The sequence below is a fragment of the Coffea arabica genome, chromosome 6c (assembly GCF_036785885.1).
Source record: "Coffea arabica cultivar ET-39 chromosome 6c, Coffea Arabica ET-39 HiFi, whole genome shotgun sequence".
Classification (NCBI taxonomy): domain Eukaryota; kingdom Viridiplantae; phylum Streptophyta; class Magnoliopsida; order Gentianales; family Rubiaceae; genus Coffea; species Coffea arabica.
Genome location: NC_092320.1, coordinates 9,592,970 through 9,606,802, shown reverse-complemented (window position 1 = coordinate 9,606,802; position 13,833 = coordinate 9,592,970). Strand labels below are relative to the sequence as shown.

Sequence of the window (13,833 nt, the reverse complement as noted above, 5' to 3'; positions counted from 1 at the left end):
GTAAAAGAACTATTTCTAACATTTTAATTTTTCTTAAATTATATGAATAGCAGTTTGAAAAAGAGGCATTAAAGGCAATGACAAAAAAAAAAAAAAGAAATGCATTAAAAAAAAGATCATTATACTATATCTTATAAATGTTAAAATATAATTAGAAAAAAGAGAGAAAAATAAAAGAAATAAGGCAATACTTACAATTGTAGAGACAATTATGCGTCCATAATTGATTAGAAAATTGTTAAAAATATAATTATAAAAAGATAGACAATGGAAAAGGATAAGGCAATATTTATTATGTCTAATTGATTGAAGACAATTACCATCCATGATTGGTAAGGTTTGAATTATGAATGTTAATTAAAGACATTAATTGACCAATTTCAAAATTTTTAGACTTAATTAAAGGAAGGGATTGGACTAGTTAGTTCTCTCAAAACCGTCTAGGTTTAATGGGTCAACGGTTTTCGGTTTTGCTCAAGCACAACTGAGTTTTGAGTAGGGGTTTGCAACGAATTCGAATTCAGTAATTCGGAAGTTTGAATTCGAAATTTTCAAAAATTTGGCAATAGAATTACTAACCGAATTTGATTTCCAATTCACCAGTTTCGAATTCGAAATCGATTCTGAATTCAATCCGAAATTCGGTAAATTCCGAATTCACTGAATTCAGAAAACTTTTTTCCTTTTTTTTTCTTTTTTGTGAGATGTTTTGTTAAATGATATAAATTTCATATTACATATATTAGAAAAATATTATTATATATATTAATATATATTATAAAATGAAATTGAAATAAAAAAAATATTATTATATATATTATAAAATGAAATTGAAATCGAAAATTTCGATTTCAAATTATGAATTCAAAATCGAAAATTCTAATTTCAGTGCCGAATTTCGAATTCGGTTAGTAAATCAAAATTTTTTAATTTTGCACACTCCTAGTTTTGAGGGTTGCTCGGACCAGAAAGCAGACCATTGATGGTTCAACCGGTCGAGGGGCCAGTCCGACTAGGTTTTAAACCAATGGGTGTTACTCAGGTTCTAATTAGCGAGGGGAACCAGAATAAAAGAAACGCTCTCTAATTTCACGTACTAATCTTGTTAATCCTTGTCGGATTAGTATGCCCAATGATGTACGCCTTACAATTAGGCATTGGTACAGAATGTTGTAAAAGAAAAAGAGTAGCAGTTAAGAGTGAAGCCAAAACATGAGTATCATGGTAACTTTACATCTTTTCAAATTTAAACTTTTCCCTTGAGACAAATATAAGGGCATAAAAAACAATGGTAAGAGTACAAAGGACCACATTCACCTCGATTCAAAGCAAGCCTGGTCTTCCATATTTCCAATTTACGCCTTTTTTTTTTTTAAGGGGATTGGGGGCGGGGCGGCGGCCGGCCGGGGGAGGGGGGGGGGTGTGTTTCAAAAATGTTTCCTAGTTATCAATAGGTAGATCTACACAATCAAAGTTTCTTAGATTTCCCCTTAGATTTCCCTTCCCCCCACCCCAGCAAAAAAAGAGGGGTAATTGGGCTTTTTTTGTGGAGAGGTGGTTTCGATTTAGTTTTTATTTCTGTTTGCCTTTTATTTTTTCATTGGGCTGGGCTGTCGGGGCATTATAGCAAAGGTTGTAAAAAATAAATATATATATAGGTTTCTTCTACCGAAATTCTAGTTGAAGTCATATTATTTATGATAGAGGGTTCTTAAAGAATTCTATATTGTTTGGATATCCTATTTTTTCAAATAATATTTCGTTTGTATCATAAACATATTTTTCAACCCATCTTTTTATTTCACATATATCACATCACAAAAAATACTACAGTAATTATTCTAAATAATATTTTAAATAACACTCAATCCAAACACATTAATTTTTTCTACCTACAATGCGTAGTACTCAGATAAAAATTAAGCGTACGTCAGATGTAATTTTAAATGTATAACAAATCTTTACCGTGAAAAAATATTGGCCTGTGAAGTTGTCAATTATATGTACCTGAGTTGCCCTGCAGTTTTCCATGATAGTAGAGTCAAGTTGAGCAACCAGAAGCACTTGCAAACTCATCCTGGCACCTGCTACTCCATTTGCAGGTGGTAATCCTTGAAGAAAATCTCCATAATTGGATACACAAAGTTGTCATTTGCCAAATATGGCAGAGCAAGTTGTTTACCTAATCTCTAAGTAAAAATTTGTTTTGTAGATCCACCAATATCCAATAATTGATCACAAAATGGAGCTAAAGGGCAATTTGATAACAGCAACTCCATGCCACCACAAATAAACCAACAAAAGCCTAAAGCATATAAAGCTTAACAACATTAAAGCCGAACAAGGAGACACGAGTCATAGTCATCTTTATTTGACACTCCTACGAAGGTGTTATCTCAAGTTTTGGTGGTATTGAAAGTAACACCACCCTGATATTGAAAGAGCTTATATATTCCACGAACCCCACCCTAAAAGCTTGACTGGTAGGGCTGCTTCTTCATGGGTCATGCTTTTTATTTTTTTTTTTTCAGGAAAGAAAACCTTTTTTTTTTCCAATTTAGAAGTCATAAGGATTAGTATGCATAAATAGACTGGTCGCACCCTCTATATTGATACAAACCAAGCTAGCAACCGCAGGGTGTAGTATATTGACGAGCTCTATATGTGTTTTTGCGTTTCTACTAGCTGCTTGCTTTGTGGGAACATCTGGTCATCAAACTGATATTCAACCATTGCATTGTAGCTGCAACTTGAAACCTAGCTAAGAAATGAGTTCTTCATCAGGCAGTATGGAGAAACGAGATATCACAATAAATGGGAAGAACTCTATAGCTCTCATTTTCAGATATGCTGATTGGCAAGACCTTTTGCTTATGTTCTTGGGAACCATTGGAGCCATTGGGGATGGATCGTCTACAAACTGCTTATTGCTCTATGTCACCCATCTATTTAATAGCTTGGGTTACGGTAAGACACAGTTGAACCATTGGAATTTCATGGCCGTGGTTGAAAAGGTTAGCATGTATATTCTCATTTTCTTGTTCTTATCTCCATATTCTCAACCTCCCTTGCTAGCTCTGTGGCTTTCTACACTAGTATTCTCTCTTATTTCAAGTTCTTAAATAACCTTTAAAGGAAAAAGGGAAACTTTTAACCAAGTTCTCACATATGTTTTCTGTCTATTTTGCAGTGCAGCTTATACTTTGTCTACTTGGGATTAGCAGTTATGGTTGTTGCTTTTATGGGTATATTCCTGTAAACTTTTTTCCTGGATTCCTTGATAGCTTACGCTTGAGTGAAATCAGTACTGTCACTCACTATTTCGACATAAACCACAACATTATCATTCTACAAAATCTAAACACGCTATTGATGAGTACTTGAGCATTGAGGAGCTAGACATATATCAACAAAGTTATAAAACTATAAATTAACAATGTTCGGAGCACAATATACAAATGAAGTAACTTGATTAGTAATCCCTAAATTCTAAACTTCTCGGGACCTTAACCTTTTCTTTTCTTTTTTTTTTTTTAATAGTAAAGAGATAACAGACTCATTAAAGGATTGCTTTCATCTTCATTTCATTTTACTGACTATTTCACTAATCTATTATTGCAGAAGGTTACTGTTGGAGCAAAACCAGCGAGCGGCAAGTCCTCAAAATCCGTTACAAGTATCTAGAAGCTGTTCTTAGACAAGAAGTTGGGTTTTTTGATTCACAGGAAGCGACCACTTCAGAAATTATTGATAGCATTTCTAAAGACACTTCTCTCATGCAAGAAGTCCTGAGTGAAAAGGTACACTACAGTACTTTAACCTACACAGCCTACACTTTAACACCTGAGAAACAACAAAAAAGGAAGCAAGAAATCAAAAGTTTGAAGAACGATTTGACCCTAAGTAGGTGTGTCCGTTATACTTTCTGTACCTCTAAAATTTCTCATCTTACTTTTAGGTACCGTTATTTCTGATGCACTCGACATCATTTATATCTGCACTCGGTTTTTCTACCTACTTTTCATGGAGGTTGGCTTTGGTGGCCTTTCCAACAATGCTACTCTTAATTATCCCTGGATTGATCTACAAAAAGTACCTCCTATTTCTATCCAAGAAGTCCTCTGAGGAATACAGCAAAGCAAATGCCATTGTGGGGCAGGCTCTTAGTTCCATTAAAACTGTGTATTCGTTCACCGCGGAGAGAGGGATTGTACAAAAGTATTCATCAATCTTGGATCGTACCACGAAGCTGGGAATAAAGCAAGGGATTGCAAAAGGTCTTGCTGTTGGAAGTACGGGGCTTGCTTTTGCAATTTGGGCTTTGCTTGCTTGGTATGGGAGTCATCTGGTTATGTACAAAGGAGAAAGTGGAGGAAGAATTTATGCAGCTGGGATTTCCTTCGTCATGGGTGGACTGTATGTCATTCTCTTTACTTCTTTCCAACAACCCTCAGCGTCAATAGTTTTTGCCTTGTTTTCAATACTAGTAGTAGCAGATAATTCTTCGTAAGTAATATACAATATCTTCTTCGGCTCACTTTGATTTCAGCCCAACGCTATGGGATTTTAGTCTAGCTAGATGAAAATTTTAGTTTCAGCCTTTTCCTATTATGGCAAGCTAGAGAATGTAGACTATAATTATCCGAGATTGCCAACCTTAGGATCATTTGCTTAATCTGGATTTTAGTAAGTAGGGATTGTCTGCACGCCTGTAGGACTATTTTCTTTGGGACTAGAAGAATTCACTGCGTCTTGCTTTGCAAAATGACGTAATTCTGGAGGACTTTATTTTGTTTATTTTGAGAACTGCTACACAAAGAAATACTTTTCTAGAGACATTAATGCTCTTTAATTGTTACTGTGTGTCATATGTATGATGAAAAACAACTAATTTATGTCTTAATGGTTCTTCTCTTTGAATGTGTTTCGAGGAAATATAATTATAGAAATAAAAAATGTTTTGAGGAAACATGTTCCATCTGTGGCTTGTGTAGAACTTTTAAGTGATTCACCGGCTTTAGAGTACACAGAATTTTGATCAGCTGCCAAATGTTCATCAGATGAGCAGACATGACATCATTGGATGTATTTGTCTTGGGTTTATTATTTGAATGTATGCAACATATCAGTCCTGGTATCAAGAGTTTGCAACCGCAAAATCATAATGCAATTAGATCCCTTCTGAAAGCTTTCTATGGTGCCTAGACTACGTATTAGTGACTTCGTATGTTTCCAATAAATCATCAATTAATTGTGCCGTTCTCCAATTCAAGAGGTTGTCAGGTCTAATGCATGTGATTTATGCACTTGAATTTTTATTCTACCCTTGCCAATTCTCTTGCTTCTAAAGCCAATTTTCAGTTCCCGAATGCTGAATTCTGTTTGTCAACAATAAATGGACTAGTACTTGTAATGTACAGAAATATGGAAAAGCATTAGGCTGGTATGATATGACCATAAGCATTTCCGGCGTTACCTCTCTATCTAATTAACTGATAATAATCTCAAAACTGAATCTTGATTTCTCGATTTTATCCTCTTGCTCATGAATCCTAAATCTTACATTACCCAAAGAATTCTATTTCCTCACCATCCTATACTCAGATTATCCATGAATCGCAAAAGCTGTCAGGCATTGATTTTGTCGTAGATGCTTTTCTGCCTTGTCTATCTTTAAATCACCAGTTTAGGAGAAACGTGTCATCAATTTCAGCGATTCTTGTATCAGGTTTTCAGAATCTTTCGACCCATCAGTTCCAAACACATTGTAGATTATTCAAGTAACAAGTAAACAACCATCAAGCAATTTTCTTCTTTCTCAGTTAAGAAATAATCAATGTCCTGCAGATCCCTCGGAATGGCCTTACCAGAGGTGAAGTACTTCACAGAAGCTTCTGTTGCAGTCTCTAGAATTTTTAACAGAATTGATCGGATCCCAGAAATCGATGGTGATGATACAAAGGGGACTCAGCTAGATAAAGTAAGAGGTGAAGTTGAATTTCAGCATGTCCAATTCACTTATCCTTCCCGGCCTGACTCGCTTGTGCTCAAAGACTTCAATCTTAAGATTGAAGCGGGGAAGACCGTGGCTCTTGTTGGCGCAAGTGGAAGTGGAAAATCCACTGCCATTGCATTGGTTCAACGTTTTTATGATGCGAACAGTGGAGTTGTTCGCGTTGATGGCGTAGACATAAAATCTTTACAGCTAAAATGGTTGAGATCACAGATGGGTTTAGTTAGTCAAGAACATGCACTATTTGCGACAACAATAAAGGAGAACATCATGTTTGCCAAGCATGATGCGACCATGAATGAAGTACTAACTGCAGCAACGGCAGCAAATGCCCATGATTTCATAAGGCAACTTCCTGATGGATATGAGACTAAGGTACCGTGATAATTTTTGGTGATTTTTTTTTTTTTTGGTTAAGCAAACTTATATTGCCAATTGTCGTGAAATGACAACTACGTTAGAAAGTTGTACTGCTGGGGTCTGTACCAAAATTTGGGCCTGATCTTACTATGTTTTGTTGCGGTCATAGGTTGGTGAACGAGGAGCACTTCTGTCTGGTGGGCAAAAGCAGCGAATTGCCATTGCCAGAGCCATCATAAGAAATCCTGTGATTCTTCTTCTTGACGAGGCTACAAGTGCACTTGACTCGGAATCGGAGACACTTGTTCAAAATGCACTAGATCAAGCCTCCATGGGAAGAACTACGCTGGTATTGTCTTCTTAGTCATTTTCAAATTACTTCAAGCTTTCATCTCGTTGTCCCAATTTTTGATACATTGCAAAGCCTGGTTAATCTTCTCAGCATTTTAATCCTATACCAAATTGTTTCTTGTGCTTCTTCCTAAGAGTATTTGTCTAGTCACAAGAGAAATCTAAGAATACAATCTAACTGATCAATGTTCCAGTTATGGCCATTAAAGCTGCCAATAAGTAAGATGTCTTGGAACTGTGTATCTTCACTTAGCCGTGACACTTGCATGAGTTTTTCTGAACCAGGTAGTCGCCCACAAACTCTCAACTGTAAGAAATGCAGACTTAATAGCCGTTATGAGTGGTGGTTGTGTCATTGAAATGGGATCGCACAGTGAACTGATTAACAAGAACGGATACTACGCAAAGATGGCAAAATTCCAAAGACAATTTAGTGCTGTTGATCATGAGCATCATATGGAAGCTTCTGTCTCTTCAGTTGCAAAAAGCAGTGGTGGCAGGAGAAGCGAAACAAGAAGCCCAGCTATTTTTGCCTCACCCTTGCCCGTAGACAACACCCCTAAATCTGCACCTTATCCTCCCCCTTCATTTTTTCGATTACTTTCCATGAACGCACCTGAATGGAAACCAGGAGTTATTGGAAGCATCTCAGCAATAGCTTTTGGAGCAGTGCAACCTGTCTATGCACTAACTATTGGTGGCATGATCTCAGCTTTCTTCTCACCAAGTCATGAAGAAATGCAAGCTCGAATACAGACTTATGCTACAATTTTTAGTTCACTTTGCCTTGTCTCCATGGTTGTGAATCTCTGTCAACATTACAATTTTGGTTACATGGGTGAACATCTGACCAAAAGAATCAGATTGAGAGTGCTTGAGAAAATTTTAACCTTTGAACCAGCTTGGTTTGATGAAGAAAAGAATTCAAGTGGAGTCTTATGTTCGAGATTGAGTACTGAAGCATCCTTAGTTAAGTCTCTTGTTGCTGATAGGCTTTCTCTCTTGGTTCAAACAACTTCAGCTGTAACCATTGCAATGATCATGGGGCTAATTGTGGCTTGGAAGCTTGCCCTTGTTATGATTGCTGTCCAGCCACTCACAATTCTATGCTTTTATACACGACGGGTATTGTTATCTACCATCACAGCTAAATTCGTTAAGGCTCAGTATGATAGCACTCAGATTGCTGTAGAAGCAGTTTACAATCATAGAATTGTGACCTCATATGGAAGCATACATAAAGTTCTTCAGATTTTTGACGAAGCTCAGGATGAGGCAAGGAAAGAGGCCCGAAAGAAATCCTTGCTTGCTGGAGTTGGGATAGGATCAGCTCAAGGTCTTACTTTCATGAGCTGGGCTCTTGACTTTTGGTATGGTGGAAGACTAATCAATTCTGGGAACATATCATCTGGGGATGTTTTCAAAACTTTCTTCATATTGGTTAGTACTGGCAAAGTTATAGCTGAAGCTGGGAGCATGACTTCTGATCTAGCCAAGGGATCAGCAGCTGTTGCATCTATCTTTGCCATTCTTGACCGCAAATCTCTGATTCCAGAAACTGACAAAGTGAGTGATTTAATAGTAGTACTAGACTTATATTCTCTTTAGGTTTTTTTCATGCTAGGATATGTCAATCTCTCTTGCTCTTACTAATGTAGTTTCTGAGACTTTAATTCTTTATGATGTATTAGGCCGGTGATGGCTACACAGAAACCAAGGTAAAGAAAATATGCGGTGGCATAGAGATGAAAAAGGTTGAATTTGCATATCCGGGCCGGCCTGAGATCCGAGTATTAAATGGCTTTAGCTTGGGTGTGAAACCAGGAACAAGCATTGGTCTTGTTGGAAAAAGTGGTTGTGGAAAGTCAACAGTTATTGCTTTGATCCAAAGATTCTACGATGTCACCGGAGGAACAGTTAAGGTGGATCAGCTGGATATAAGGTTGCTTGACATTGGGTGGTTCAGAAGGCAAATGGCACTCGTAAGCCAAGAGCCGGTGATATATTCAGGTAGCATCCGTGATAACATAGTCTTCGGGAAGCCTGATGCATCAGAAAATGAGGTGGTGGATGCTGCTAGAGCAGCCAATGCTCATGAATTTATCTCGTAAGTGTGATCATAGTATTTTAATGGAATTTAGATGCGATACATAAAGCCTTAATGTTCAATCAAAACCAGAAATATAATGCTTAGACATGATTTCTAATTTGCTTTTCTGCAGATCCCTGATAAATGGGTATGAAACCGAATGTGGAGAAAGAGGAGTGCAATTATCTGGAGGGCAGAAACAGAGAATTGCAATTGCTAGAGCCATAATTAGGAATCCAACCATACTACTGCTAGATGAGGCAACCAGTGCTCTCGACTTGCAATCTGAGCAAATTGTACAGGAAGCATTGGATCGAATAATGGTGGGAAGGACAACAGTTGTGGTGGCACATAGGCTCAACACAATCAAGAACTTAGACTCAGTTGCCTTCGTTTCTGAGGGAAAAGTGATTGAGCAGGGCAGCTATGGTCAGCTCAAGAACAAGCGTGGTGCCTTTTTCAATCTTCTCAGCCTTCAGAAAGTATAGGAATTGTCTGCTCCGCCAGTCTGACAGCCACGTTTTTTAAGTTTAGTTTTAGTACGTAAAGTAAATCTGGGAAGTAATGCAACAGCAGTTTTCCTGATATCAGATGGCAAACCGTTGTCAAACTAAATACTATGTAATTTCCTCAACTTAAATATGAGAGCCTGAAGGTTGGCATAGTCTTGTATCCTACAATCAGAATCTTCTTGCAGAAAAATCTCCAGGCTTCCTCACTATGCCTCTGAACTAAGTTTCAGGGTAAAGATTTTTGCAATTTGTGTTCCGCGCAATTGTTTAGATCCTAATGAAATAATCTAAACATTCATGATCACAAATAACCAAATCTTTAATTTGACATAACTTATGGTTCAAGAATTTGTATCTTACAAGCATCAGATCAAACATCAATCACCCTATAAAGCTACAAACTAGCATTTCAAGTCACGGCCTCCAGATATTACAGCCATTACATTACATGCACAGTTTGCTATGAATGCTGATGAACAAAACTACTGTTGAATCTTATACATCAAAATTAAATATGCACCGACTATAATTCAGAAGAATTTACCCTACAATATCAAAAGATGCTGCAGCTAATCATGGCGTCCAAGGTTGCGTATGTTCCTCATGTAAGTCAATTTTCTGCAGTTCAAGGTCCCTTCTTAACAAATAAAAAATATATATATAAGGGATATATATGTAATTTTATTATTAAAATAAAAAATAATATATATATATATATATATAATTGAGCGGCGCGAGCTAACGAAAGAGGCAAAGTCCAAGGAGTACGGAAGAGGGATGACGGCGAATGGGCTTAGAAATTTGGGGAGAACTGGGTCCACTAGTTATTGGATGAGATTATATTGTTATTGGAGCAGGAAAGGTTTGACGGATACCTTTATGGTAGGAAGGGCATCGACCATCCTATACCGTAGGTAGAGGATCAGTGCATGACACGTGTGTTTGGAAATAAAGGTGCTAAAGGATCGATTATATTGTAGTTCTAACGCGTGTGGAGAATATCAGTTATATAGAATGTTATAGTCCTAATGTGCGTGGAAAATGTCATCCATATAGAAGCATTGTATGTGATTTGGTATATTTTAATACTCTATCATTTTCAAGACATTAATCAAATATGATCAGTTCCATTTCTTTCATTTTCTTTAAAAATTCTCATTTTTTCTTCTTGTATCTTTTTTGTTTTCAATACATCAGTTTGGACCAAAAAAATAAAATAAAATTGAAAATATGTAAAAGATTCATAAATTAACTCAAAAACACTTTATAGACTACCCAAAACATTATCTTGTAACTTGCAAAAACTTCAAATAAACATTCAAATACTAACTATTGGTATTTTAAAAATGCACTATATTTTATCGAATCAGAATAAATCCTTATACTTTTTTATTTTTATTTGTTTTTAATATACTCAAGTTTTGGTAATAAAAAGTAAGACAACAAAAGGGTAAATTTGAAATTACATTTTTTAATGTACTCAAAATGAATTTTTTAAATATTATATTTTAAAATGAACTGTAAATAAACAAATAGTTTAAAGTAAGGGAGTCAAGTGAGTTTCACACCCCCAAAAAAAGAAAAAGGCAAGTGAGATTTTTCAATATTTGTGAGTGCCAAGTAAAATTGTTAGAAACCTCTGGGGAGGTTTATGAAATTATCCCAAACAAAAATTTAGAATGAGTAAGTTGCTTTTTATAACGGTTCTAAAGGTTGTTTGAGACTTTATAAATTAGGTGTCTTGAGTTTGCAAAAACAATTTCTTGCACATCTATAGCTAGTGGAAACGAAGTTTAAACTTGCTATAGGTTAGTTTCTTGTTTTCCATTGTATCCTAAAGGGTAATTTGCCATTCAACCTAATTTTATCCAAGTAATAATTTAGCTTATGGAAAAATGGGTAAATGGATAATTTATGGAGGAAAGCCATAAAGAGCTGGTGTTTTATTGAAAAACGGGTTTATTTTTATTTTATCCGATAAATAAATTTGTTTATGGGAAAATGAGTACTCTGTTCTTATAATGAATGAAAGCCATAAAGAGTTGGTGTTTTATTGGAAAACGGATTTATTTTTATTTTATCCGATAAATAAATTTGTTTATGGAAAAATGGGTACTCTGTTCTTATAATGGAAGAAAGTCATAAAAAACTGGTGTTTTATTGGAAACGGGTTTATTTTTATTTTATCTGATAAATAAATTTGTTTATGGGAACATAGGTATTCTGTTCTTATTATGGAGGAAAGTCATAAAGAGCTGGTATTTGATGGAAAAATGATACTTTAGAATATCAATGAATAACAGTTAAAACGCATTCACAGATTTGGTATTTTAAATAATGAGATTGTTTTTAGGGGTGTTTTTATGGTTGTATTTTGAGATATTTTTAGAATTTAAGAATTATTTGAGATATTTTATAAAAATTTCAACCACCCACCACCACCCACTGGGTGGTGGTCCCAGTGTTTGGACAGAGTATAATTTAAAATTATTATTATAATATTTTTTGTAATGTGATATATGTGAGATTAAAAAATAGTTGGCAATATAAAAAAAAGATTAAAAAATCTGTTCATAATACAAATCAAATTATATATGAAATAATTCAACTATCCAAGATGCAAGCCAAATACCTTTCGAAATAGAGGTAAATCATCTAGACTTCACTGTTCGCATAGATTTAGGGTGTAAATTGGAACTGAAGTTACCCTACACAATGAAGTTTAGGTGGCTGTAAGTTTACTATGTGTTGGGGATAATACAAGAGAAAATAACTAAAAGTTACAAAGTAAATAATGCAAGAAGATTTCAAATCGTAACTCAAGTACACTTTCATCTAGATTTTATTTATCTAGAATTTTGTGTGTAAAGATCTTGGACAAATATCCTTTAAGATAATTTGAAGGGTATTTGCATTAATTCTTGCACAAAATTAGACACACCTACTTAAATTACGGTGTATTTTTGTAGAGAATTTTAGTAGTTGGAAAAATGATTTTTTTTGTAGCAAACTATCCCTATTAGACCCTTAGAGAGTTGAGATTCGTAATTACCAAGAGTTGCAACCTCTCACCACTTGAACGTTTGCGAATTTGTGTTGGTCAAAAGGTTCCTCAACATCAATACAAGTATTCAGACAAGTTTTGGACGTTTAAACACCATTTAAATGGTAATTAACTGTAAAAAAAAAAAAAAAAAAAAAAAGCATGAAGAGGTGGCAAACAAACTTGATCAACTTCTGACGATTGCATGAATCAGAGAAAGATGAATCTTATGTCGGATTCCAACACGGCCCCATCAATGCAAATGATCAAATTTAAAAAAATATCTGACATTATGTTCACCGTGATCATATTTGAAAATATCAAAATTTGAAAAATATCTAACACGCTACTGTGTTCACAAGATTCCTTTCTTTAAACGAGTCCAAATCTTTCCGGCCATCTATTGGCCCTTGCCAGGTAATAGGTGATGGTTGCCGCTTGCCACTTGCCAGTCGCTACAAAATACAGCTTCCCTATCACAACATGTATTTCTTCCACTAGCAACTTGTGCTAGCACTTTTAGCTGTCCCACTGTTTTCTGCAGCTGCCTGCTCATTTGCAAAATACGGTAGGTTAGAAGGGAAGAAAGTGGTAAAAGGACAAAAGAGTCACAAGTTGAAAAGCTTGCCAATGCCGTCAGACCCCTAAATAATTTTGACAACGACGCCATTGACAGTTTTCCAAGTTGCAACACCCGCGCCCGACGGTCGATCAGCAGAGCACACACTCACGCACTCCGCAACTATATATACACACATACGCCCTGCAAAGTGCAAATTATCTTTTAATCATATCTTTGCAGTACTAATCATCCTCGTACGTATTATCCACGGCCCAATGTCACTTTTTGATGTCGAGGAAATGTTCGACCTCGACACGGCCTCGACAATACCGGAGACGACAAGGTTGGACGGTTCCAGCAGCGACGATCAAACGAATCCAATGAAGCTGTCGGAGTCCAATGCTTCCAGACATAATCGTCAAGTCGAGTTGCCGGCGGTTGCGGCCACCGGTGCCTGTACTGTTTGCATGGAAGCCTTTGTGGAAACCGGCAAACAAGTTCCCTGTGGCCATGTTTTTCACGCAGAATGCATTGGAAAGTGGCTCACAGTTCGGAATTCCTGCCCCCTTTGCCGGTTCTCAGTCTTTTCCGCCGGCCAAGCTTCTTCCACCACCACTTCTTAGCTAGGTCGCTTCAAATTTTCCAGCGTTACTGTAGCATGGAATATACATATATACCATGTAATCGGAGTTCCATTTACTAGTACAATTTACGGCTTAATTTGGTGTGAATTGTTTCGCCCATGCCGCCTAATATTCATGACTTATTTTTGGCCACGCTTCCAATTAATTAATTAAGCTGTTCTACTTTAGAACAGTACAACTTAAAATCCAACCAAGCACAGCAGCCTGTGGAACCAAACGTACGAACTGGTTAAGGTCTTTTATTTTATTTTTTTCTCTT

At 36.2% G+C, this 13,833-nt stretch overlaps 1 protein-coding gene and 1 long non-coding RNA gene across 2 annotated transcripts; one reads left to right on the top strand and one right to left on the bottom strand.

Moving 5' to 3' along the window:
* Positions 1 to 2,633: 2,633 nt before the first annotated feature.
* Positions 2,634 to 9,572, top strand: LOC113691828 (putative ABC transporter B family member 8). The gene is made up of 9 exons (XM_027210127.2): positions 2,634 to 3,014; positions 3,191 to 3,245; positions 3,622 to 3,800; positions 3,959 to 4,416; positions 5,848 to 6,388; positions 6,543 to 6,722; positions 7,010 to 8,290; positions 8,416 to 8,831; positions 8,947 to 9,572. Exons 1-9 carry the CDS (start codon positions 2,769 to 2,771, stop codon positions 9,299 to 9,301), a joined length of 3,711 nt encoding a protein of 1,236 aa, XP_027065928.1. The 5' UTR covers positions 2,634 to 2,768; the 3' UTR covers positions 9,302 to 9,572.
* LOC140008431 (uncharacterized) lies at positions 8,824 to 9,973 on the bottom strand. Its single transcript, XR_011815810.1, has 2 exons — positions 9,870 to 9,973; positions 8,824 to 9,321 (listed from the first exon to the last, which is right to left on the bottom strand). It is a non-coding gene; the product is annotated as an uncharacterized lncRNA (long non-coding RNA).
* Positions 9,974 to 13,833: the final 3,860 nt, after the last annotated feature.